Raw genomic sequence first — 26,365 nt, 5'->3', positions numbered from 1 at the left:
AAAATATTCTGCATAGTGGAAACTGTGGTATAAACTTGTGAATATTTTAAAACCACTCAATTATGTGTTAAAATGGTGGAATTTACGGGGTGAATTTTTTCCCACTTTGAAATAAGGTCGGGGGCCTGTGCTCAGCAATACTAAATGCTGCAGTCAAGCCTGGCAAGGTGAGGCCTGGACACATCACAGTGGTGATTATCCACTCAGTTCTTCTGTTATCATCTCTACCCTATTTAATTTCAGTAATTCTGGCTGAATCCTCAACAGATTCTGTGGTTCCATCCCTCTTGCTATGACTGGCTTAAGTGTGAGCAGGTGATCTACTTTTGCCCAATTAGACTCAAGCTACTGAGGCACATCTGTGAAATAATTCATTATTCTTAAGAAAAAAACAAACCATCTTCTGCCTCTGCACACGGGTGTGAAGCCGAGGTCTGCGGCAGCTCACTGGGGAGGGGTGGTGGGTGGACCACACTCTTAGGGCAGAAAAGCTGGAAAGAACCACCTGGGTTCTTAGAAACCACTCTAAGCCAGGAGTTTTCTTAGGGACAGAAATCCTCCTGTTTAAGGCATTTGATTTTTTTTTTTTTCTTTTTTAAAGAGTCAAGAAAGCAGCCCAAGGCAGGTTACTGGCAACTCTTCCCAATTGGGCTTGGAGACAGGGCACGGGGAAGGGAATGTTTTTATAAGATGTTCAGGTCAGGACTGCCACTGATCAAGCTGTAGGATTGTCTTAAATGTCCTTACAAGGTTTTCATCTACTTTCTTGATTTGTAAACCCAGGCACTCTCATGCTCCACAGTCAGTCAAGTCAGTAAATATTTTCCAGGAAGGAAAAAAAAATTCAAGCTCACCTTCCTCATCCTATTTTCTAGGTAAGAGAAAAAGATGGTTACTGAATATAATCTAAGCCAGTCACTTCACCTCTGAATCACTTAACTATAAAATGGGGATAACATCTACACAGGACTGACCCAAAGAGTAAAGGACAGAAAGTGACCAAACTCCTAGCCTGGTCTATGTCTCAACAGGTCTCAACAATGTGAACTCTTAACAAATACTGATAAGGTAACCTTAACTGTGGCTTTCTCAAATCCTGCAACTTCTGTGCAATAACAAGTTGCCATACCCCGACTCTTAACAGTTGTAACAGGCTCCACTCTGGAAAATGACACCATCCCTGAATAAAAATTAACCACCAACACCCTAGAACTATTTCAGCAATAATGGAGGCAAATGCCTGAAACTGCCCAAGTGGGCAAAGTATACCTTCTCCTGATAGTGCCCCTAGTACAAGTCGAACTTGGAAATTATTTTTCACTAAAGTCGGGGGTTTGAACCAGGACTTTGCTACTCCTTAGATGTACATATAACCTTGAACAAGTTTCTTCATCTATTTCCCCATTAGTAAAAAGGGTGTTAACACTTGGATTACACAATTGTCTCAAAATTGAAGGTCAGAGACAATAGAAAAGTTACCAACAAAGAGCTTAACCCATATGAAAGCTCTACCTTTTTGATTAAAGGGATAAAGTAACATAAGGTTTAAAAAAAAAAAAAAAAGTATTGGGCTGGCCAAGAAGTTTTTCCATAAACACTTTCAAATTTTTGGCCAACCCAATACGTTAACTCCCCTCAAATAAGAGATGACCTGTGAAAGCAAATTCAAATTGCAACTGTCAATTTATTACAAGTTTGATTTTCTAACAGATGAGTTCTTGCTATTTTTCTAAAAGAAAGGGTTTCTCTGAAGGGTCTTCAAGCTAAAGCAATGAGTAAAGTCCCCACTAACATCTTTGTTTGTGGAGCTAGAATACTTCACCAGCAAGGACAAGAATTTATAATCACTTCTCAAGAGCAGGGTGCCATCTGCCTTACACATCCTATGGCCAACTGTGTAGACACCAAAGCACTTCCTTTGGTGTGCTTAAGGAATATATAGCTGCATCTATTAATCTGCTAACTTTACAGAGACCTTAAATGCGAGTGAAGTGGAAAGGCTCTTTTACTGTCACCTACCAGGCCAAAACATCAGACCTACCAGATACCTGCATTTAAAGATACACTTCAGGTATAACCAAGTACAGAAACCACTTCTCTGCTCCCAGCCTCACCAGCAGTCTGCTCCTGGGATCTTTCCCAACTCCATGCAGCACTGTGTTCTATAGATGGACCATAAAGATCGACTGTACATGGAGCCTCTACACCTCACATCAGAATGCATCCTGTCCCAAGAGACTTGGGAGAAACCAGGCTCCCCCACTCCTGGGAAAAGATTAAAAGCAGCATTCCAAGCCAAACTGTATCCAGCTTTATTAAAGATACTTTTCATAAACAATCATGGTATTTCAGGCAGGACATGGGCAGACAATCGTTAACAGTATACAACTTTCAAACTCCCTTTTTCAATGGACTACCAAAATCAGAAAGCCACTATAAAACCCAATGAAATCTTCATGTGATGCTCTGAACAGGGAAAGTTTAGAGTGAGGGTTGACATTTCACATTTAGCATGTTGTTTAACAACTTTTCACAAGCCGACCCTGACTTTCAGGAAATGGAAATGAAAATGGCAGAAGTGTCACTCTGAGGAGCCACAGTCTAAAAAAGGAACCACTGCTCTTTTGAAGGACGCCATCTCAATGGTGACACTACAAAGTCCAGATTGCCTGACATACTGGTCATCAATTTTGGGGGGGCACGGGGTTCAGGTTCCAACAGGTCTCTGGGTTAGGGGAGTCAAGTCTGTGCTGAGGTGGAGAGGGAGAAGAGGACATGAAAACTAAAGTTTAGTTCCCCACACCACAAGGCGTTTGTGCCACGGTGGCTCATGTGTGTCAACACCAAGGAATCCCTCCTTCCTGGGAACCAAGAGGAAGTCTCTCAAAACTAGACGGGAAAGGTATTTTTCCCCCACGTCAATTCAGCTTCGGAGACATTCTGTTAGTGACGTGCCCTTCCCCCAAAAAACAACAATGAAGTGTTCTGTGTGCTAACAACATAGCTTAAAAAAAAAAAAAGTAAAACAAAATTCTGCATTTTTATAAAACTTGATAAAAAATAGTATTTCAAACTGTACAGTCACCAGAAGTACACAGTTATCAAAAATGCACACACTTCACTTGGCATCTCCAGCACCTTCAGCTTTCTGTGCCTGCAAGAAAAGGACAGAAGAATACAATAAGCAGACTTGGAAACTATCTTAGAGACTCTGTACTTCTCTTTAAAACGACTTAGTAGGTAACTTTACTAAGTCACTTCCCCTCTGGATCTTACTGTGAAATTGGGGAAGGGGACACATCAGCATGACAAGGTCTGAGGTGACTCCCCGCTTGAAAACCATGGTGTAGCAGGAGTGTGACGCTTAAGCCAAGCACAAGGCTCTCATATACTGGATGGCAGAGACTTCAGGAATCCACATTAAATTCACAGCGGGGAAAAAACCACAAGCAAACTCTGGATTAAAAGGGACACTTGGGGAGTGATGCAGATGCAAGAAAAAGGCCATAAAAGCTTTTGGGATCAGTAACTGAAAGAGGAGACCTAAAGAAAGTGAAAATAGTAGTTGTACCTGGTCTGTTTTGGCATCTCCATTTTCTGCAGGGTTATTCCCATCCTTGCCAGCATCAGCTTTCCCCTTTTTCCCTTTGGGTACCTTCTCTCCCTTCTAAAAAGGGGAGGGAGGGGGAAAAAAAAAAGCTGTTTCTCCTCATTTCATATCACCAGGATACAGTCTGCTTTATCAAATATAAGACAAATGCCTCCCCCATTGACAAACAAAACCAATTGTGGTCTTCAATATACAGAATCTTTCAGGTGCAAATAATAGAATAAAACAGTTTAAACACTTGGGTGTTTTAATACCCAAGTGCAGAATTTGCTGTAAACTGAAGACAGAGGTTTTGGTTAAGGACCAGCCCTAGTAACTTTGTGAAATCTCAACTTTGTGTCAACAAAAGAATTTGTTTATAGCAGGTCTCCCTGTCAGCAACATGAGACAACTATTCAGACTTTTGCATAAATCCTATAAGCAATGTTTGTCTCACCATCTTGCTCACCTTTGCAGGGGCCTTTTTAGGCTTGGGTTCTGGCTTTGGAGGAGCAGGTTTCTTTTATTTGGGGGAGAGAAAGCAGAAAACATTAGTACAATAGACCAAAGAAAACCACCCACAACCAAACCACAGTATCACTGGCATAGAAGTTTCTCCAGCTTTGTAAAGTTTGCAGTGGGCTTTGTATTAGAACTTATCTTTAGAAACCCACTCAAACAACACGCAGAAGTGTCCCACTTTAGCTCCAGTCAACACAATTTCACAACGAGCAAACTCCAATGGGCAAGAGACTAACTGTAACTCATGGGAAGTAAAGGGAATTGTTTTCCAGCACTTTTTAGTTTCAGGGAATAACATGAAAGTTTAGAGGCAGACGCACTTACAGCAGATAATCTTGCAGATCTTCTCTGTGGCTATTAAAAAAAAAGGAAAAAAGTTACAAATAGGGCAGTGGAAGCACTTAAAAACATAAGCTTTGGAGCTAAGTTGTTCTGGACTCCAGAGACTAAAGAGAGCTTACTGAGGTGAATTCAGGACTAAGGATATGGTTTGGGCTCCACTGAAGGGGCCCAAAGCTTTGTGAGATTCCAAAAGTAGAAAGACTTACTTCGTCCTTCACCTTGGCTTTATCTCCTTTAGCATCCCCTTCAGCCTAAAAAGAAAAAAAAAAAAAAAAAAACAAGCAAAAGCTAAGAAAGTTGCAGCTTCTGAAGCAATTCTTAATGATTCAGTAAACTTAAGTCCCGGGGATGGGGGGATCAATGGGAATCTTGTACACAACTTTTTCCAGGACATACAAATCGTCAGTTTGTAGCATCTCCAGCTCCTCTGCAAATCCTCCAAGTGCTTAGAAAGCTCTAGGAGTGACCTTTTGTGTCAAGCTGCACGCCCGAGCAGGCTCGAACCGCGCTTAGACAGCGAGCGTAAGAGCCCCAATCAGCCTGGGAAAACGCGGGGAAACCTGGAGCTAGGCGCGCGAAGTGCGGCCCGCGCCGCCGCGCCAGGCAGAAGCAACAGCTGCACAGGGAGCAAACAAACCCCTCCGGGGGCGGGGCCCAAGCGCCGTTGCCATGGCAGCCGTCGAGGGCGGGAGACGGCAGGCGCACGCAGCTGGGGGGGGGGAACCCGTGGGCGGCAGCGGCGCGCACCGGCGCCGAGTCTCGTGCGCTGGGGCCGTGGGCGGTGCGCGGGTGGAGGCGGGGCCGCATCGAAGCCCCGCCCCCCAGGAGGGAGGGTCCCGCCCCCTCACGGCGGCGGTTTTTTGGCGGCAGCGCGTTCCCCCCGCCCGCCAACCCAGAACGCCGCCTTCCCGCCCTTTCGGGTTTGAATTGCCCGCCCGCGGGGAAGGGACGGGAGGAGGGAGGGAGAGCTTAGCCATGGGGGGAGGGCACGTCGAGCCCGAGGGGAGCGGGATAAACAGCCGCCAACATGGCTCCTCCCGCCGCGGCCGCCGCTCCTCCAATATGGCCTCTGGCGCCCGCGGGCAGACGAACCGCGCAGGGTAGCCTGGGGCCGCCTGACACCGCCTCGAGACGCTGCGCCGGGCGGCTGAGCCTGCTCCAGCATCGTAGCCGGCTCGCGCGCCCCGAAGCCGAGGAGAGCGGCGGAGCAGCACTGACGGTGGTGGGTAGTGGCGGCGGCGGCGGCGGCCCAGCGCCTGGGGCCCTCGCGCCACGTACCTTTCTCTTGGGCATGGTGGCTGCGGCGGCGGGACGTAGGAGCTGGACACGGGGATGCAGTGGCGCGCGGGCTTTAAGTCGATCCAGGGGTCGCTCTCGCCTCTTCTTCACACTGCTCGGGCTCCGGGGGGTTTATAAAGTTTTTATAGCGCTGGGAGCCCCGGACCGGTTAGAACCGGATTTCACCTCCCGCCGCCGCTCATTGGCCCAGCTGGGGTCACGTGGGCGGGGTTTAAACTCACCTCCTCTGGAGGGAGTATGGGGGGGTAGGGCGCGCGAGACGGCGGCGCGCCGAGGGGGTGGGGGCGCAGTGGGGGAGGCGCGCGTCGAAGGCAGTAAATGGGGGGGTGGTGGTGGTTGTGGTATGAGTCGGCGGGCTCTGGGTTTCGGCTCCCGCCAAGAGCTTGGCTTTTGCAAACTACCAAGTTCCTTCCACCTTATGCAACCGAGCTACCCACTTCTCCAAGCCGTGCGACACTTAGGGCGCATCTCAGCCGCTTTCCTTCCTGTTCCCGCTGGGGGCCCCAGAAGAGGGGTTTGCTAGGCCTGGCCGCACTGCCCTTCTCCGCCGGAGGCGGGAGGAAGCGCGCGGCTTGGAGGCATGGGCTGCAGTTCCCAGGGCCGAGGCTGACGCCTGAAGTGGGGAAACAGCCGGGAAGCCAGCTTGGCGCAGCCGGACGTGCATCCTTCTAAGCTGCCACTCAGAGGAAGCCTTTCGTGCACCTCACCTGGAAGGCGGACCGCTCGAGGTGGGGTGGAGGATCCAGCGGGGAGACTTTATGCGTAGAGGTGCCTTTCGGGTGCAGTGGGGCAGGTAGGAGCTGTCCTTTCAGCACCCGTTGCTCAGCCGCCTCCCCAAATACCAACAAAGCCCCCCCCCCGCCACCGCCCCCCGAAGCCTGTCGGGCGGCTGGGCTCCCTTAGGTCCTTGTATTCCCGTACCTCAGAACCCCGCCACCGAATGATGGAGAGTGGCCGCCAAGGCGGCCTACTAGCATTCCCCTCCCCCTAAGCTCCACCCGCTTCGGAGACATCAAGCTCAGCTGCCCCCACCCGACGCGGCCACCAAGCCTGGGCGCTGCTAACGCAGCTGGCGAAATCCCTCCTTCCACACTGGCAGGCTGGCTTCCTTTCACTTGCGCGAGGAAAAGGAGGGTGGAGGAAAGCGTCCAGGGATTAGGAAACAAGTAGAGAACAGGTGTTGCGATGGCAAAAGGGCTCTTCCAGTGGCTCCCCGCCCTCCGCCCCCAAAGCTAGGGATCCTGGAAGTGGCCGAGTGCACCTGAGGGAGGTGGACAATTGCTGCAGCAAAACGCGGTCTTCTGTTGCCCTCGCAAACAAGTTTTACCTCTAAGAAAGAATTTTTAAAATTCTATTTGACACCCAAGAGAACACAACACGATAAATATCCTCAAGTTGGGGGGGGGGGTTGGCTCACAGGTGGGAGGACATTTAAATAGGTCGCACCGAGTTTCTTGAGGCAAGGGTTGAGCTGGTTTGTACAAATCATACCGGTCGAAAGCAATCACGGTGACTTCGTATCAACTATTTGCAGCCCGGTTCAAAGCATCCGTGATCCCTCAGCTGCTTTTCACCTCTCCCGTGCCTCCCGAGGCAGCCCCTCGCCCCTCCCCCACCCCGTGTACCTCTCCCAGAATACAGGACCTCAGGCCGGAGAGATACCTGCCCATTAATCACCTCTGCGGTACCCCTGATCACGTTAGGGAAAGTCAGACCCAGAAAGGAGACAAGGACTCAACTACCATGCTCACAGGGCAGATTCCGTTTGCTGTCTCCAGCCCCTCTTTCCCGCCTTAATTGTAGGGCTCTGCCTTTATAGCCGCATAATTCATGCCTCCCTAATTAAGGCTGTCAACAGCCTCATTGTAAAGCTGGAAAATGTACAGCACCTGCTCTCTGGGAACCCTGTGCCAGCCATTGGTAGTGGGGAGTGCCAGGTGTGTGTGGGGGACTTGCCAAAGGGTGCACTGATTGGCTTTTCCATCACAGTGTCTGGCATTCATGCCTGATTCTGGGAGCAGTGATGATGGCCAAGGGGTCTCTTGTGCCAGGTATCCAGGCACAGAAAGGGGAGATGATTGGAATACAAGGAAGTTAGGGGTTTTAAAGAATATGTTCTTAGCACTGCTTGCAAGACCCCACCTCTCCCCTAGAGGGAGGTGCTGGGGAAATAGTTTGCAGAAAGTAAAATGGGAAGACAGCGTTTGGTTGGTACTACCCGCTGGTGCTTGCTGCTGTGGGGCACCTGAAGCATGGAGTTGCTCAGACAGACAGCTCTTCAAAGGCACTAATCCTCTCAGCAGCTCTGTAGCCAGGCCTGGCAGGGAGAGGTAAGGGAAAGGACACAACCCTTGACTTGGCCCTCTTCTCCCTGCTGGGCAACCTTGGCCCTCACAAGGTGAGACTCTGCCATGCTGAGACTAAATCATCTCACAGCCTACTTAGGGGGCCAGGTCAAAAGCTGAGAAAAGCCTCAAAGGCTGTGGAGGTGGGAAGCAGAGTCCGAGATGCTGAGGGCAGGAGGCAGTCAGTTGGGAGATGGGCTGGTTTCTGTGCTCTTGGTCCTCATGTGATCCATGGGAGGCCGCCTGTGCTAGATTAGACTCACCAGGGCCTACAGGCTCTTCTGTTACCCTGTGGCAATGGAGGGGGCCCGTCTCATTGGGGAGTGGAGCCTGGCCCCATGCCCTGCAAGAGGAGGAGAAAAGCTTGTGTGGGCTGAGTCGACAATAGGTAATTGGATTGTAATCACCCGCCTGGCTTCCTCGCACCATTGGGGGCGCTGAGCCTTTCAGTGAGCAATCAGCCCAGCATGGTGGGAGGGGGTAAGATTCAATAGCAAATCCCAGGTGGAGAGCCAAGGAGGAGGAGCAGCAGATGGGCAAATTTTCTGTCTCTGCCTCCCCTTTGCCTAAATCATGCTGGCCATCTATTAGCTCTTTACCAGCAAATCCATGGTGGGGCCACATCTTTTGTGATGGCTAAGATGGATGGGTAAAGGGCCAAGGTTTGTGGGAGACCTCTTCCCCCAAATTTTGTGTGTTGAAGGATGTGCTGGTGGAAAACCAAAATGCACCTAGAAGTACAGGTAGAGGTGGCAAAGATGGAAGAGCTGGGGCCCTCTGCTCCCCAGACCTACGGTGATCACAGCTGGGCTCAGGGTACTTGAGACTCACCCCCATCCCTCTCCCCAGCGGCACTGTCCCAGGTGGCCCATAGATATCTGGCCAGCAGACCTAGCCTCGGGCTTCCTTGCTAAGCCAAGGAACACAATTCATCCATCAGGAGGGAGGTGCCTTTTGCCAAGAAAAGAAAGGGGAGTGGGGCCCTGGAGGCCAAGGGTAGGGCAAAGTGGCAGGAGGCCAGCCTCACTCAGGTTGATGCAGTGCCCAGATGTGCCAGCCAGTCAGCCCGCTTGAGTTCCAAGGCTTGCAGGAAGCCCTGGACCCGCTCTTCCCGTCTGGCTGAGAGTTTGTGCAAGCGTGTCCGTCGGAGCTGGGGGTCCCCACTGGCCGGGAGCCCCTCTTGCAGCAGCTGCTCTGTCACTGCAGCCTGGTCCCTCTCCAGCTGCTGCCTCTTCCGCTCCTCTGCATACATGTCTCGGGCCTTCTGCTAGAGAAAAGCAGGGTTTGGGGTGGGGAAATCATCTTTAGGTTTGGGTGGAATTGGAATGGAGGAGGTGGGGGTGGGGCGCAGGACTGGCCAAGTTAAGTGGAACAGTAGGGCGTTTGGATCACATTTGGAAAGATCTGGGAGTAGGTATGCAATGGGTGGTGCCCACATTGTACAGGCAGGGCGCTCCAGTTCTGGATCCATGTTGGTCTCTTTGGGGTGAGCTTCTGTATTTCTCGAAATTCTTCTCAGGTGTGTACTTGGAAGGAAACCAGCAAATTTGGGTCTGACTTCTGGTTCTCCCACCACCTAGCTTTGTGGCTTTGGACAAATCCTCTCCTAACCTCATTTCTTCATCTGTAAAGTGGAGGTTGTGCCTATCTTGAAGAATGGTTTTAAGGATTAGAGATAATATATGCAAAACCCCTCCAGCATATTAGCAGGCTCTCAAACAGAAATAGCAATTTTACAAGTTATTATTGCCTATTCTCCGATGCAAGGAAGGTTCTATTCCTGCCTGGGGCATATCCATTGGGTCATTTCTTTTGGTTCCCCAGGCACTCTGAGGGGGTCATCTTCCCAACTTCCTAAGTTACTTTTCAGGGTTTGGATCCAGAACTGCCTCTCATGTGAGACCAGGCTGACCTGCTCAGCAAATGACCCTCCTGTGAACATTCTGAGAGCAGGTTCAGCTTTCCTAAGCCACTTACTGCATTCTGCCTCTAGAATAGGCATTAGGACCACAGTCCACCATTTCTGTTAGAAAAGGAGCCATTGAAGGCTCCATAGAGCCCTCGGGCTCCTGGAATCAGTTCTGACACCAGGTAAGTGATTACATTCCTTGGCAGCACTTCTCATACTGTGTCTTCAGACAAACCATGAACTCCTAGAGGAAAGAGACTGTGGCTCTTTCTTTCTGGCACTTGGGGCACCCTGTACCTGTTCAACAGACTGACCGTATGCCCCCAGGAGGCCATGGAGGATGTTCCTGGCACCGGAGGCGAAAATCCTTTTGGAGCAGGACCAAGGCCATGCTGTGCCTTACTGATGCTCTCTGCTCTTGCTAACAGGCTGCAGAACCTTAGCCTCAGAGTTCCTCCTGTCAGTCCTATTCCATGTTGGAGAAACTCCCATCCTGCTGCCAACTATACCTTTGGTGCCCCTCCACCACACTCTACCTCGTACTGTGGTATCTGGATACCTGTCTGTGTCCTACTCAGCCTGTGAACACCTGGACTGCTCTGTGTTCCTCCTTTAAGGAATATCTTACACATACACAAGCACTTCATCTGTTGTCTCACTTGACCCTCACAATAGAGCTAGGAAGGGATTTTCTATCTGCTGGAGATAGACATGGAGATTCAGAGTAGGGAAGTGATTTTCTAGTATCTTCTCAACAATAAAGATTTATTGCATGAATAAGGCACAGTGGTAAAGAACCCATCTGCTAATGCAGGAGACACAGAAGATGTGGGTTCAATCCCTGGGTTGGGAAGATCTCCTGGAGGAGGAAATGGCAACCCACTCCACTATTCTTGCCTTGGAAATCCCATGGACAGAGGAGTTTGGAGGGCTATAGTCCATGGGGTCGCAAAAGATTCAGACATGACTCAGCAACTAAACACCACCACCACCACAAAGATGAGAAATGAAAAATCTAGAAAATACCCCCTCAGGCTCTTAAATGATCCAAGGCATTCAAGGGCACTCTTCTGCTATGATAACGAACTCACGTGTGGTGCTATGAAGGCTAAACAAGTTTGAGAAGTTGCTGCTTAAGTGTCTCCATCTTGCTAGAAGGGCTTCTTCCTGGCCTTGGTCAGGGAGGACCCTGGGTCCCACATGTGGGACCTTATTGGGGGTTCAGAAGTGCATAGGCTATAGTCACCACAATCCATATGCTCACAAGCTGAGAACACAGAGATGTACCCAAATGCCATAGTACTGGTGGAATGTGGTAAGGGTCATCAGGAAGGTAAGGGAAAGGGCTGAGTAATTCAGAGGAAAGAAATTGTGATTGATGAAGGTCAAGGGGCAGTGGAATCTCATGGGCAGGCAGAACCAGATGAACTTTAACCAATGCTGCTGCTGCTGCTAAGGCACTTCAGTCATGTCCAACTCTGTGCGACCCCACAGATGGCAGCCCACCAGGCTCCCCCATCCCTGGGATTCTCCAGGCAAGAACACTGGAGTGGGTTGCCATTTCCTTCTCCAATGCATGAAAGTGAAAGTGAAGTCGCTCAGTTGTGTCTAACTGTTAGTGACCCCATAGACTGCAGCCTACCAGGCTCCTCAGTCCATGGGATTGTCCAGGCAAGAGTACTGGAGTGGGGTGTCATTGCCTTCTCCATTTAACCAATGGGAAAGAGTCAGATAAAGGTAGAGTGTATGGGGGAGGAGAATATTAGGCAGGGGAATAATGGGCAGACTCATGAAATCAGAGAGGGTGATTAGGCCAGTGAGTCTGCCTGGAACATTGGGGTCTGAGAAGTTTCTGTTCCAAGAATGTCCTCACCTCACTAAGCCTATTTCTTCATCTGCAAAATGAGGATGATAACATCCATTTCATTGGTTTGAAGAAAAAGGAGATAATGAATGCCCAATCTGGTGCCTGGCTATTAACAGGTAGCTATTCTTCTGTCACCACTGCTTGAGACTAGGTAGGCAAAGTTCTAGCCAAACAGAAAGGACGAGGCCAGCCAGCCACAGAGGCAGGAGATGTGGAGCTGGTTAAAATTGCTCTGGCTTTTTCCAAATGGCAGCCCGAGACTGAGTGTTGAGAAGAAAGGTGGCAGTCGGGCAGAGTCTGGACCCTAATTTGCCAGGAATCAGCAATTCACTGTTAGGATGACAGAGTCAGGGGAGAGCAGAAAGCCCATCAGCTCTATACTTCTCCTGTACAGACAATGACGCCATGCTAGGGAGGGACTTGGCCTAAGTCACACGTGAGTTAAAGTTCCCTTGGTTTCCACTAAGGTGACTTCTTGAAAGATCTATAGGACATGTGTTGTGTGCCTCTGGATAAGCTGTACTTTCTAGGGGTGGAGTGGGGAACCAGTGACCTGCATCTGGATGCCTCTGTGCAACCAGATGGTCTGGATCTACTACCCCGCCTCAAAGGTGTTCCAAGTTCTTCTCAGGTACTCAGCCTCTGAAAATCTAGGCTAATGGAGGTCCTAATGGTCAACTTCTCTCTCCCTGACCATACTGTCTACTCTCCCTGTATAAGGAGCAATTGGGGGAGGGCGTTAATAATTACCGTAGATACTTCTTATACAGACCTTCTGTGGTCTTGGTGTAAGGGCTTCATGGAGCTCATTTTGAGAAATGGGACTCTAAACTATCAATATAAACCTCTCCTGGGCATTAAGACTCTCTGCTCTTGTTCTCTCTTCAGCAGAATTAGGGAACCAGATGTAATGGCCCCTCCACAGTACATAAATCCTCAGGTCCACTGACTTCACTAGGGCATGGAAAGAGGATACAGGTCTTGGGCTTCAAAACATTCACCAGCTAATAAGTCCTCTCTTGAGTCCCCATCTCCCCAGGTTGGTAGCAAGTGGGATGCATTTCGGAGGGCTGAGACAGCACCTCCTGCTGGTAACATGATATTCTGACGAGCACCCAGAGTCTCCGTGCCAAGGGAACTGTCCTAGGGACGGGATGAGCAGGGTGCTAAGTGTCTGTGGATTTTCTGGAGACAGATGAAGTCTAATGAAGAGCCCAGAGACAAACATGATGAACTATACTGACCACCAGTCTCTGAAAATGAACTCTGTTCCACCACTGCACTCAGTTCTCTTGGTGTATTAGTTCACTGAAGGCTGATCACAAACTTGTGAGGCAGGTATTATCATTACTTCTCTCATTTTACAGATGAGAAAAGTGATTCTCTGAAGGGTTAAGTAATTGCCTAGTCAGTCACATAGCCAGTAGGAAGCACTATGATTCAAAGTCAGGAATGTCTGAGATAACAGCTGAAGTTTTCTAACTTCTCTTGAGGAGAAGACATTGACTACCTTTAGAGTACTAGAAATAAAATGGTTGATTGATCCAGCCTAGTATTTAACCTCTGACAGATGCATCAAAGGAAGTTTAGTGGGAACCTGTATCTTCTCCCTCTACATCATTACAGATCAGGTGGACCACACTATTACTCCTCATCGCTGAGAAAAGATCCCCGGGGACCTACCATCCATGCAGCTTGTAACTGAGAATCAGTGGCTCTGTACTGCTGCCCAACCCTTCCCCACCCTGATTTTCTCTGTCCTACTGTGTCATCGTCAAGATTGCTTCCCTTTGCTAGACCCCATTCTCTAAGATGAAGGGTGACCACCTGGAAACTTTCACGATCCCTTCAGATACCAGGATCTAGCTTCCAACAATTTGTAGCTGAGTCTCTGCTTCCATTAGCATCCAGCACCTGCCCTCATCCCAGTGAGCTAGGTCAAGAACCCAGCTCCCTACCTTGGCTTCCTGCAGGGCATCAGGACACACTGGGCTGGGCTTAGAGACAGAGAAGCTCAAACTGAACAATAAGAATTTGGGAGATGGGGCAAGAACACAGATGTGGAGGCAGAAAACCAAAGGGGATGAGAATAAGGAACTGAACAATCCAATTTGGTGAGGATACAGAACACATACAAGGCGGATATCAGAAAGATCAGCTCTCTAGTCTGACAGCATACTGGCCAGGATGTTTAGTCTGGACTATACTGCTAATGCTTCTGCTGAGGTGCTAAGATTTCTAGAAACAGTATGAATGCTCCTGGGCAGAGGAAATCTGGCCAAAACCCCCATGGGGTCTGCTGAGAAAGAGTTCAGAACAGTCAATATCTGTTATTACTTTGGTCTCCTCACTCTAAAAATGGAGGCAATTAAGAGTAGTATATACCTTATAGAACTACGTAGAATCAAGTAAAAGGATGCCTGACACGTGGTAAGAACTCAATAAATGTCTGGAATTATGATTCTTAGGTATCAAATGAAACTCTTAAAGGTTGTCCTTAAACATGTTCCACCCCATTCTAGAAAACAGCAGAACCATCCACCCAACTCCCCAGGCCAAAACCTAAATGTTTTGGTTCCTAGTAACATTAATATTCATGCTCATTGGTTTTCTCCTACAAGAGGCATGAAAGAATTTCAGAATTACATCATTAACATTACCACTGATAAACCTCTTAAGTGATGTTTAAGTTTGCTTTCCAGTTTGTATTATTCTTAGAATATATACTGCTGAAGATGTATAATCAGAGAACTATGTTCAGGTAACTTGAATTAATCCCTTTCTCTGAAGGTTGTATTATCAACTTAGTTTCATTTGTTTCTGTTTTAAGGTTTGTTTTTCCTCCATCTCAGTCCACTCAGCCCTTCCCTTCTCTGCAGCCGCCACCCCACCTCGAGGCCACATCCTCCCACCTGGACAACTCTAGGAATTTGATCTCTGACTCCTGCCCTGTGAAAATCCTGAGTGAATTATACAAAATGTAAATTAGATCCTGCCATTCCCTCTGATCAGAAGTCTTCAGATGTGTCCCCATAGCCTACAAGGCCATGAATGATCAGAGGCCTGACTCCTACCCAGCTTCATCTCACATCCTTCTTCATGCATGCTGGCCTCTTTGTTCTTCTAAGACCTAAACTATATAACTGTAGCATCCTTCCACTTCCTGCTCCCTCTACAGAGAATGATCCTTCTCCCTTAGATTTTTACATGTCTGCTACTTCTCATCTTTAATATCATGGCTTATCAAGACCTTCCTTGACTGCTCCACTCAGCACCTCTTGCTTGCTTCCTTCCTTTCTAGGACAACACTCTGTTTCTTCACTGCCTTATTGCATATATTTGTTTACTTATTATCTGTCTCCTCAAGTAAAAATATAATCTCCATGAAGGTAGGGATCTTGTCTGGCCAATTAACTGCTTCAATCTCTTGTGTGGAATACTGACATAGTGTCTGACTCAGACCAGGTGCTCGGTAACAGACATGTATAGAATGAGACATTGGCTGTGGCCACCTGATGCAAGAGCTGAGTTATTGGAAAAGACCCTGATGCTGGGAAAGGTTGAAGGCGGGAGAAGAAGGGGACGACAGAGGATGAGATGGTTGGATGGCATCACCGACTCAATGGACATGAGTTTGAGTAAACTCCGGGAGTTGGTGATGGACAGGGAGGCCTGACATGCTGCGGTTCATGGAGTCGCAAAGAGTGGGACACGACTGAGCGACTGAACTGTATTGAACTGAACGGAATGTGTGCAACTTGAGGTAATTCCTCTGATAGCCATGTGGGAAAGTATCTGAGAAATCTGAATTACTAAAAGACTTCTGAGCTTCCTAATTAGAGACAGTAATGTGAAAGTCACTCAGTCGTGTCTGATTCTTTGTGACCCCATGGACTGTAGCCTGCCAGGCTCCACTGTCCATGGAATTCTCCAGGCCAGAATACTGGAGTGGGCAGCCGTTCCCTTCTCCAGGGATCTTCCCAACCCAGGGACTGAACACAGGTCTCCCACGCTGAAGGTAGATTCTTTACCATCTGAGCACCAGGGAAGCCCAGAGACAAGAATAGCCATACACAAAAGCTCGTACACCAAGATCCTCTGGGCTTCATGAAAGGCCAGTTTACTCTTTCTTTACAGATATAATTCTAACAAGCTTGGTTGACTGGTTTTCTTACCTGTAGCTCATTTAAAACTGGAAACAGGAAGAGAAGGGAAGAAGAAATGCTGTCAAAATTAGCCACTGACCATAAACAAGAAATTCTAAAGTCAAGTATTTGCAGACTTAGAGTCAAGTATTCTAGCTTAGAGAAAGAATCCCATCTTTCAAGGCCATCCTGGACAATGAAGTGCTTCAAGATGGGATCACTACCATCACTATCAGCATCAGTAGAATGTGATTATTCTGATCATCATAATTATTAGCAAGTGCCTAATACACAGTAGGTGTCAATGAATTACACACAGGACATGTTTCAGAAAGTTCTCTATCAAAAAAGGATAAAGAAGTTTTAGTTCTTAAAGGGAGATTTGGTCATGTGGAAAAACTGATATTCATTCCTCACTGACAGTGGATAATTGAGACTTTGCTGTTTTTCCTTTCAATTGAACTCAACTTCCTCTTTCAGTTTCCTCATATTCTGAGCCTAAATGATCAGGCACATAATGTCACTGACTTATTCCAGGAGTTCTGGACTTGGGATTCAGGGAAAGATTTCACGAGTTATGTGAACCTCCAGAAGTAGTTTACGTGCTTCAGTGATTCGTGCAATTCTATGCAAGATGCCATGTGTTAGAGTGACCTTTGCAGTTTTTCTAGGGAGATGGTCTATGACTTTCATCAGTTTCTCCAAGGAGTCCCCGATGCCAGGGGGACTGAGAAGCCCCGACTTATATCTTTATTTCCTCCTGGCCATTAACTCTCCAGACTCAAGAAGCATCACCAGCTTTGGGCTTAAAATTCTGTGACTTTGAGACAGTTACCGTATCCCTCTGTTTCCATATCTGAACAATGAGGACACCAAAGCTGCTGGATTGTTGGAAGGGTTAAATATGAAAACACCAAAGTGCCTTAGCAGACCCTCAATAAGTTAGCTGCCACCAGCATACACATTGTCATTATGATGAAGAGTCCTAATCAGATATAGGTGAATCTCCCTCCTAATGAAACCTGTTTCAAGATCTAGTGATCAAAACCGAAAGCAGAACTTCAAGTCCTGGTAGAACACAGCTTTATACAATGGGAAGATAGTGCTATTTTGTTTTTAATCCCTCTGGAAGAGTCTTGGATGTTGCATACTTCCACTTCTACAATCTTTTGTTAGGCTAATTCCTTCAGTGAATAATGGCCATTCTCTCTGAGAAGCATTTCCTGAGTTTCCACAGTGAAAAGATTAAAGACTTGTAACTTGAATCTCAGTTCGGTCTTTTATTGGTTCTGTGTCCTTAACTAAATAATTTTGATTTACTCATTTGCACAAGTGGGGCTGTTGGGTTCTTGGGAACATTAAATGAGACGGTGATATACACTGTTCACAGTGCCTGACACACAGTAAATACTCGGTAAGTGGTAGCTACTCATCATTATCATTAACATGCCAGTAGCAAGTGCCTGACATATACAGTCATGGGGGTCAATCAATGCTAATATTTTCTTCCATCCCATCCAGTCAGACCAGCCATGAACTCTTACCTGAAGCATGCTATGGTTCATCTGGAACTGCAGGATGGCCTCACAGAGGTTCCAAAACGTGTATTCTGGCCACAGAACAGGCTGGAACACCAGGCAGGAGTGGGAGGTCTGGGAAAGGTGGGGAAGGAAGAGAGTTTGGTTTAGTAACGTGTCACTGGAACATATCCCTAGTCAGGTTCCAAAGAAGGAGCAGGCTGATCATGTCCAGAGATGAGGTGGCCCAGGCATCCTGAGCTGCAGCTGCTGTTGCCAGCCCGGATCCACTCACTGATGGGGGAAGGGTCATCTGAGGCAGTAAGGTCACCTGCCTGTAGCAAGGCAGAACTAAAGCAAGGCGAGATCAACATTTCCACCAGGAGTTTTCTAAGAGCCAATTTTAGGACTATGAAATAACATCTGGATTATGTTATTGGCTCTTGGCCCTCAGAGGTCATCTCAGAGACACAGTGTCTGATAAAAGTTAGCAATGAATAAATGGTAGCTGCCATTGTTATTTTTAAGTAGCAGAGTATGGCACAATGGTTAAGAGCATGGGCTCTGGGGCCAGACTGCCTGGCTTTGAATTCTGGCTCCACCATTTACCATCTATCTGACCTGAGGCAAGTTACTTAACTTCTCTGGGTATATAAGAGTATCTTGTATTATAAGGTACTATAAAAATTTAATAAGATAACATACATAAAACAAAGCACAGAGCTGAGTGAACTTTTAACAATCATTACTGATTTTGGAACATTCTTGACAGTCACTGTTGAGACCTTTAGTGGAAAGGAATTCAGTGCCTAAAGGGGGATATGTTAGCTGTCAAAGAGCTCATTAAGCTAAACCAGTGTCACCTTCCCTGGAACTCCTACCAAGGTCTAAGGTCTTCTCTCTGGAACAACTTTCTTTTCCAAAGTGACATTTTTCACATCTTGGAAGGCCAGGTGACAGCTACCTGTTATCTGCTCCCAAGGCTGTAATGACTTGTTCAGTTTGTCCTTGCTGACAAACTGTAAGTTTTAAGACAGTAGGGATTATTTCTAACTTGCTGCTGCTGCTAAGTCACTTCAGTCGTGTCCGACTCTGTGCGACCCCATAAACAGCAGCCCACCAGGCTCCCCCGTCCCTGGGATTCTCCAGGCAAGAACACTGCAGTGGGTTGCCATTTCCTTCTCCAATGCATGAAAGTGAAAAGTGAAAGGGAAGTCTCTCAATCACGTCCAACTATTCGCGACCCCATGGACTGCAGCCTACCAGGCTCCTCCGTCCATGGGATTTTCCAGGCAAGAGTACTGGAGTGGGGTGCCATTACCTTCTCCAATTTCTAACTTGGTCACTGCCATATTCCCAGCACCAAGGAGGAACTCAATTTTTTTTTTCCCCTCAAGAGAATAAACTATTTTCCAGACCATCATCCTTCACTTATGCCTTAGAGGACATGAGTCTCAGATTCCTGGCCATCTTCTGGTTGGCCTCTTCTGCTAAGTCCTCTAGTTTACCAGTGCAATCTCTTAAAACTCAGTGCCCAGATGTAAATTCTTCCGACATCATCTGACCAACAGAGCGGGCCATAAAACCATAAGCTGCATGTTACACTTCTTTAGTATAATCAAAGACTAAAAGTATCTTCAGTAGCTGAATCTTGTTAGTTTGCTTTTGAGACTACGGGCCATTAAAATTTCTGGAATTTACCATGTGAATTGTTTCCAACTCATGTCTCTCCCTCCAGCCTCTCCTTGAACAAGATTTTCTCCAGCCCTGTGCTACCCAGGGGCAAAGCGAACAGACGATGGAGATTCTCAAGCCAAGACAAACTTATCTGAGTATGAGCTTGCAGATGACTACCTACACTGGGATAACTGAGCTGAGAGGCAATGGCAGGCCCCAAAGAAAGAGTCTGCATATAGTTTATATCCCTTGTGGACTGTGCTGTGTAAATGCAGCCCTTTATTCTGAAAGAGAGAAATCAGTAAATTCAAGGCAAGGTTCCAGCCTAGAGGTGCAGGTTACATGGCAGGTTACCAAGGCAGGAGCTTGTGCTCAGGACATAAGGCAGAAGTCCAGTTCCTTGAACAGAGGCACAAGTAAAGCTTCCACTACAGCAGGATGGCTTTGATTTTTCCTCTGGGCATTCCAGGCAGCAAGAACCACACAGACTCAAAAAGCCAGGGGTGGATGAGGAAGGGATAACAAATGTTACCAGGCGCAGCCTGCAGACAGTACTCTGGATTTTAGCTCCCCCTCCAATCTGTTCTGCGGGTGCAGTCACAGTTTTCAGTTCTGACACAAACAGAATAGTGGCTGGAAATGACCTACCTGCCAGAGGAGGAAGTCGCTGAGCCTCACTTCCCCAGAAGTCCGTATCAAGATGTCAGGGTGAGGAGAGTGGTTGGTATAGAGGCACTTATCGAGCAGAGACTCAGAGACATCGCTAAGGTGAGTGAGGAAGAGACAAAGATAAGCACATATCTCCTCTTGAATTACTCTCACGATGAACTTCCTTACATAAAGCTTCCCAGTTTATAGGACGCCATCAAATACATTACTTCTACCTGGCATGCAGAAGGCCCTCAATAAATGCTTGATAAATTAAAGAATGATTTTAATTTTCACAACTACATAAGATATTTCTATCCTTACTTTTTAGATAAGGAAACTGAAGCTCAAGAGAAGATGAAAATTTCACCCAAAGTAATTTAGTTGCAGGCCTAAAATAGATGTACCCATCAGAGCATGTGTTGTCCTTCATGTAAAACATCTTTTTTTAAAAAATGCATACACCACGGACTTCCCGGGTGGTCCAGTGACTAAGACTCCATGCTCTCAATGCAGGGGGCTCAGGTTTAATCCCTGGTCAGGGAACTAGATGCTACATGCCAAAACTAAAGATCCTGCATGCCACACCTAAGACCCAGCATAGCCAAATGTTAGGTTGGAACAAAAGTACTTGCAGTTTTGGACGGTGAATTTTAAATCATTAAAACTAGGATCAATACATTTTTATTAATCAAAATAGGAACCATTACAATCAACATATTTTTGCCAATGAGAAATAAGTTTGTTTATTCCTGTAGCATAAAAATCCGTGCTTCAGGATTCGAAGCATTTTCTGGAAAGCATTTTCTGCCTCCTGCTAGCTGTGGAAGCATTTTCCCTGCAAAAAGTTGTTGAGATGCTTGAACAAGTGGTTAATTGGTTGGCGAGAGGTGAGGTGAATATGGCAGATGAGGCAAAACTTTGTAGCCCAAGTCGTTCAACTTTTGAAGCATTGGTTGTGTGATAGGTGGTCGGGCATGGCTGTGGAGAAGAAATGGGGAAGAAATGGTCTTTTTCTGTTGACCAATGCTGGTTGCAGGAGTTAGTCATTGGTGCATCCCATCGATTTGCTGAGCATGCTTCTCAGATGTAATGGTTTCACTGGGATTCAGAAAGCTGTAGTGGGCCAGACACCATCGAACAGTGACCAGGACCTTCCTCTGGTGCAGGTCTGCCTTTGGGAAGTACTCTGCCACTTCCTGGTCCAATTACTGAGCTAGTTGTCGCCGGCTGTCATATAAAATCATTTCTCGTTGTATGTCACAATCCGATCAAGAAATGGCTTGTCGCTTCCTGAGCATTCTGTGAGGAGCGTTGGGCCTGAGACGGGTGTGTTTAATCAGTCCCGGTTCTTTCTCACTACTTGAGACTCACCAGGGAGAAATATGAGTGGGCAAGTGGCATCAAAATTGGGACCTACAAATCAAGATTGCTCCCAGGTGGATGAACCTGTGGTTGACCAGCAGCCCAGTGTTGAGCAACCTCAACAAGAGGAACTGCCAGCTGAGATTCAGGATATCACACCTAGAAAGGAGGAAGTACATGGAGAGGATCCAGTGAATCGTGATGAAGAAGAGGAGAAGGATCCCTTTGAAGATTCTGGCCTGGAAGCTGATCTCCAGCAATTGGCTGAGGCAAAGACTGGGGGTGAAGGTGGAGATGGTCCTGATGTCAGGGAGGAGTTTGCATCAAATATAGAGCCTGTTGAAATGCCAGAAGCAGGTGAAGGGCAGCCATTTGCTTGAAAGAAGATAAACTGAAACCATCTATGCTGTTCTTATGTTGTATATTTGACTGTTAAAGCTCTGTCAATAAAGTTTCATTTTCTAATTGCAAAAAAAAAAAAAAGAAAGAAATGGCTTGTTGTGGTTGGGCACAATTAAGAGAAGATGGCACTTCAAAACAATAATTGTTTTGATTTTCAGTCAGTATACGAGGCACCCAGTTATCAAGCTTTTTTACCTTTCCAACTTGCTTCAAATGTTGAATTACCATAGAATGGTTGATGTTGGGTTCTTTAGCAACTTCTTGTGTAGTCTGAGGAGGATCAGCTTCGATGACTGTTCTTAACTGGTCGTTGTCAGCGTCCAGTGGCCGGCCACTGAGCACCTCATCTTCAAGGCTCTGCCTCCCTTGTGAGGCGTTCTGCACCACTATTGCACTGTGCATTTGTTGGCAGCTCCTGGGCCAAATGCGCTGTGGGTGTTGCCAGTTGTCTCCGCTACTTTACAACCCATTTTGAACTCAAATAAAAAAACTGCTTGAATTTGCTTTTTGTCTAACATCATTTCTATAGTCTAAAATAAATATAAACAGCAAAAAAAAAAAAAAGCAATAATGTCATTAGCAAAAAACCATAAAGCTAGAAATGTGCATTAAAATGATGTATAACATAACCATATTTGAGAATATATTCCAATATCAAACAGCAAAGTTCAACAATGCAAAACTGCAATTTTTTTTTACTTTTGCACCAACCTAATAAATATTTTTTTAAAAATAAAATGCATATACCCTAGGACCTTGCAATTTGATTAAATACTATGCCACTGTTTTTAATACAGATAAACCTAAGTGCACTGATTTGGAAAGATGTCTAAGACGTAACATTAAATGAAAAAAAGGAAGTTTCAGAAAAAAATAGTGTGGAAAACACACACAGAAACCCTCACACTTGTGAATACATATATACATAGATACATGCAAACAAAATCTAAAAAGGCATACACCATACTATTAACAGTGATTATTTCTGGAAGGTTGGATAAGAAGGAAAGACTATCTTTTTTTACTTTATATACTTTGGCTATGGTTTGAATTTATTATAGATAGAAATTTTAAAACCTTACATTTAAGTCCTATGGACAGTGAAACACTGCAAAAAATCCACATAGGATATGAAAACCAGCAAAATGATCGGCCCTCTTATATTTGATAAGAGCTACTTTTCCAAGCAGACACTCAGAAAGGAGATGGAATGAAGGAAGAATGGGGACTGGGAGTAATTATCTTAAGGTAAACTTTTCTGTCCAATGAAAGAGGGTATTTGCAAGACTGGTGTCTGGTGGTTCTAGGAATGCTGTTTACCTATCCTACCAAGCACCAAGAGGCAGAATTTAGAATCTCCAAGTGGTAAGAGTTGCATCTCGGGAAGAGGTTAGAAGACAAAATTTCTTGGTGGGAACATTCTTCTGGGAGTGTAGTCAAAAAAAGCAGAAAGGCTTCCCTGGTGGCTCAGGGCTAAAGAATCTGCCTGCCAATGCAGGAGACACGGGTTTGATCCCTGATCTGGGAAGATCCCACATGCCACAGAGCAACTAAGCCCATGTGCCACAACTACTGAGCCTGTGCTCTAGAGCCCCCCATTCCACAAGAAAAGCCACCACATTGAGAAGCCCACGCATTACAACCAGAGAGCAGCCCCCGCTCTCCAAAACTAATGAAAAGCCTATGCAGCAACAAAGAGCCAAAAACAAATAAATAAAAAATAAAAAAAAAAAAAAAAAAAAAGGCAGAGCAATCTGGGCTGAGTATTCAGAACAAGGATTTACACTTACTAGTTGTGTGTCTTTCAGTAAGTCCATCTCTCAGTCATCATTTTGCAAACCACAGCTTTATGTTCTATACCATCATTTGAGAAATAATATTCACTTATGTCTGGGCAATAGGAAGGGCTCTGGTTCAGATTTCCCTGATAATCTGAGTCTTGGCTGTGCTGGGTCTTCAGTGCTGCTCACGGGCTCTCTTCAGTTGTGGCAAGCGGGGGCCACTCTCTAGTTGTGGTGTGCAGGCGTCTCGCTGCAGAGGCTTCTGGTGTTGCAGAGGATGGGCTCTAGGCCTGTGGGCATCAGTAGCTGACGCACTTAGGCTCAGTGGTTTTGACACAGGGGCTTAGCTGCCCTGGGGCATGTGGGATCTTCCCCGACCAGGGATCAAACCTGTGTCCCCTGCATTGGCAGGTGGATTCTTAACCACTGGACCACCAGAGAAGCCCCCGAGTCTTGTCTTGACAGCATGATTTTAATTTTCTCATTAAGAATGTGAAACATGGGAACTCCCTGGTGGTCTGAAAGTGAAAGTCACTCAGTTGTGTCCGACTCTTTGTAATCCCATGGACTATACAGTCCATGGAATTCTCTAGGCCAGAATACTGGAGTGGGTGACCTTTTCCTTCTCCGGGGGATCTTCCGAACCAGGGATCAAACCCAGGTCTCCCACATTGCAGGAGGATTCTTTACCAACTGAGCCACAAGGAAAGCCCAAGAATACTGGAGTGGGTAGTCGATCCCTTCTCCAGCAGATCTTCCCAACCCAGGAACCGAACCGGGGTCTCCTGCATTGCAAGAGGATCCTTTACCAACTGAGCTATCAGGGAGCCCCCCTTGGTGGTCTAGTGGTTAGGACTCAGCCCTTTTACTGCTGTGGGCAGGGTTCAATCCCTGGTTGGGGAACTGAGATTCTACACGCTGTGTGCTGTGGCCAAAATTAAAAAAAAAAAAAAAAGGCAAAATCTGTACAATCAACAATTTTTCAGCTCTCTTTGTTTTTGAAATAGGCACATTTGTACTGTTTACTTATAGGTTACTGAGAGGGTCAACTCAAGTGAGATACAGATTTGAGTGCACCTTAGGAACTATAAAATGCTACATACATAAGAAGAATAAAGATTATTTCCAGACCAAGCAGCATGCTGGGGGACTTGGGATCCCTACATAAACCCTCCGAATTTCAAATGTGTCTGCAATAAGTTTGTTCTGTCTACTGTATGCAGTGGGCAGAATTATTTTCAAAAAGAAGAGAAATCTAAGGAGGTACAGACAAAAGTGACAAAATGAAAATAGAGTATCTGTGCTTTGGCCAGGAAAAAACTACCAACTATATGGTATTATCTGGCCACATGAAAAATTTTAAGAAATAATTTCCATTAAAGAAAAGTAAAATACCAATTTTTACCTATAAAATTAGAATCAGTTCAGTTCAGTCACTCATTCGTGTCCAACTCTTTGCGACCCCATGAATCGCAGCACACCAGGCCTCCCTATCCATCACCAACTCCCGGACTTCACTCAGACTCACGTCCATCGAGTCAGTGATGCCATCCAGACATCTCATCCTCTGTCGTCCCCTTCTCCTCTTGCCCCAATCCCTCACCAACTCCCGGACTTCACTCAGACTCACGTCCATCGAGTCAGTGATGCCATCCAGACATCTCATCCTCTGTCGTCCCCTTCTCCTCTTGCCCCCAATCCCTCCCAGCATCAGAGTCTTTTCCAAGGAGTCAACTCTTTGCATGAGGTGGCCAAAGTACTGGAGTTTCAGCTTTAGCATCATTCCTTCCAAAGAAATCCCAGGGCTGATCTCCTTCAGAATGGACTGGTTGGATCTCCTTGCAGTCCAAGGGACTCTCAAGAGTCTTCTCCAACACCACACTTCAAAAGCATCAATTCTTCAGCGCTCAGCTTTCTTCACAGTCCAACTCTCACATCCATACATGACCACAGGAAAAACCATAGCCTTGACTAGACCTTTGTTGGCAAAGTAATGTCTCTGCTTTTGAATATGCTATCTAGGTTGGTCATAACTTTCCTTCCAAGGAGTAAGCGTCTTTTAATTTCATGGCTGCAATCACCATCTGCAGTGATTTTGGAGCCCCAAAAAATAAAGTCTGACACTGTTTCCACTGTTTCCCCATCTATTTCCCATGAAGTGATGGGACCGGATGCCATGATCTTCATTTTCTGAATGTTGAGCTTTAAGCCAACTTTTTCACTCTCCACTTTGATTTTCATCAAGAAGCTTTTTAGTTCCTCTTCACTTTCTGCCATAAGGGTGGTGTCATCTGCATATCTGAGGTTATTGATATTTCTCCCAGCAATCTTGATTCCAGCCTGTGCTTCTTCCAGCCCAGCGCTTCTCATGATGTACTCTGCATATAAGTTAAATAAGCAGGGTGACAATATACAGCCTTGACATACTCCTTTTCCTATATGGAACCAGTCTGTTGTTCCATGTCCAGTTCTAACTGTTACTCCCTGACCTGCATACAAATTTCTCAAGAGGCAGGTCAGGTGGTCTGGTATTCCCATCTCTTTCAGAATTTTCCACAGTTGATTGTGATCCACACAGTCAAAGGCTTTGGCATAGTCAATAAAGCAGAAATAGATGTTTTTCCGGAACTCTCTTGCTTTTTCGATGATCCAGTGGATGTTGGCAATTTGATCTCTGGTTCCTCTGCCTTTTCTAAAACCAGCTTGAACATCTGGAAGTTCATGGTTCACATATTGCTGAAGCCTGGCTTGGAGAATTTTGAGCATTACTTTATTAGTGTGTGAGATGAGTGCAATTGTGGGGTAGTTTGAGCATTCTTTGGCATTGCCTTTCTTTGGGATTGCAATGAAAACTGACCTTTTCCAGTCCTGTACCCACTGCTGAGTTTTCCAAATTTGCTGGCATATTGAGGGCAGCACTTTCACAGCATCATCTTTCAGGATTTGAAATAGCTCCA

General features: G+C 46.5%; 2 protein-coding genes across 3 annotated transcripts in view; both read right to left on the bottom strand.

Annotated features, from left to right (window-relative positions):
- Positions 1-2,288: 2,288 nt before the first annotated feature.
- HMGN2 (high mobility group nucleosomal binding domain 2) lies at positions 2,289-5,931 on the bottom strand. Its single transcript, XM_070383279.1, has 6 exons — positions 5,732-5,931; positions 4,660-4,704; positions 4,436-4,465; positions 4,059-4,109; positions 3,572-3,667; positions 2,289-3,154 (listed from the first exon to the last, which is right to left on the bottom strand). The coding sequence occupies exons 1-6, from the start codon at positions 5,744-5,746 to the stop codon at positions 3,119-3,121; spliced, it is 273 nt and encodes a 90-aa protein (XP_070239380.1). The 5' UTR covers positions 5,747-5,931; the 3' UTR covers positions 2,289-3,118.
- Positions 5,932-7,160: 1,229 nt separating this feature from the next.
- The window catches only part of DHDDS (dehydrodolichyl diphosphate synthase subunit), a 38,920-nt gene continuing 19,715 nt past the window's right edge, over positions 7,161-26,365 (bottom strand). The window contains exons 7-10 of one of the 2 annotated variants that reach the window (XM_070383261.1): positions 19,861-19,975; positions 17,563-17,670; positions 9,125-9,364; positions 7,161-8,440 (exon numbers count right to left, since the gene is read on the bottom strand). In XM_070383261.1, the coding sequence (XP_070239362.1) occupies positions 9,125-9,364; positions 17,563-17,670; positions 19,861-19,975 (463 nt within the window). In that variant the 3' untranslated portion in view covers positions 7,161-8,440. Of the gene's footprint in view, positions 9,365-17,562; positions 17,671-19,860; positions 19,976-26,365 lie in introns of both variants that reach the window. The other variant, XM_070383269.1, reaches the window with a different exon arrangement.

Source organism: Bos mutus, chromosome 2, assembly GCF_027580195.1.
Source record: "Bos mutus isolate GX-2022 chromosome 2, NWIPB_WYAK_1.1, whole genome shotgun sequence".
Lineage (NCBI taxonomy): Eukaryota > Metazoa > Chordata > Mammalia > Artiodactyla > Bovidae > Bos > Bos mutus.
This window is presented reverse-complemented; position numbering and strand designations above follow the sequence as displayed.

Bases quoted from the DNA above. Each gene is read 5' to 3' on its own strand.
- HMGN2 (XM_070383279.1), bottom strand. The intron at 4,466-4,659 runs GTAAGTCTTTCT...TTTTTTTAATAG, and splicing joins AAGCCAAGGTGAAGGACGAA to CCACAGAGAAGATCTGCAAG. The intron at 3,668-4,058 runs GTGAGCAAGATG...TCCCCTTTTTAG, and splicing joins CTAAAAAGGCCCCTGCAAAG to AAGGGAGAGAAGGTACCCAA.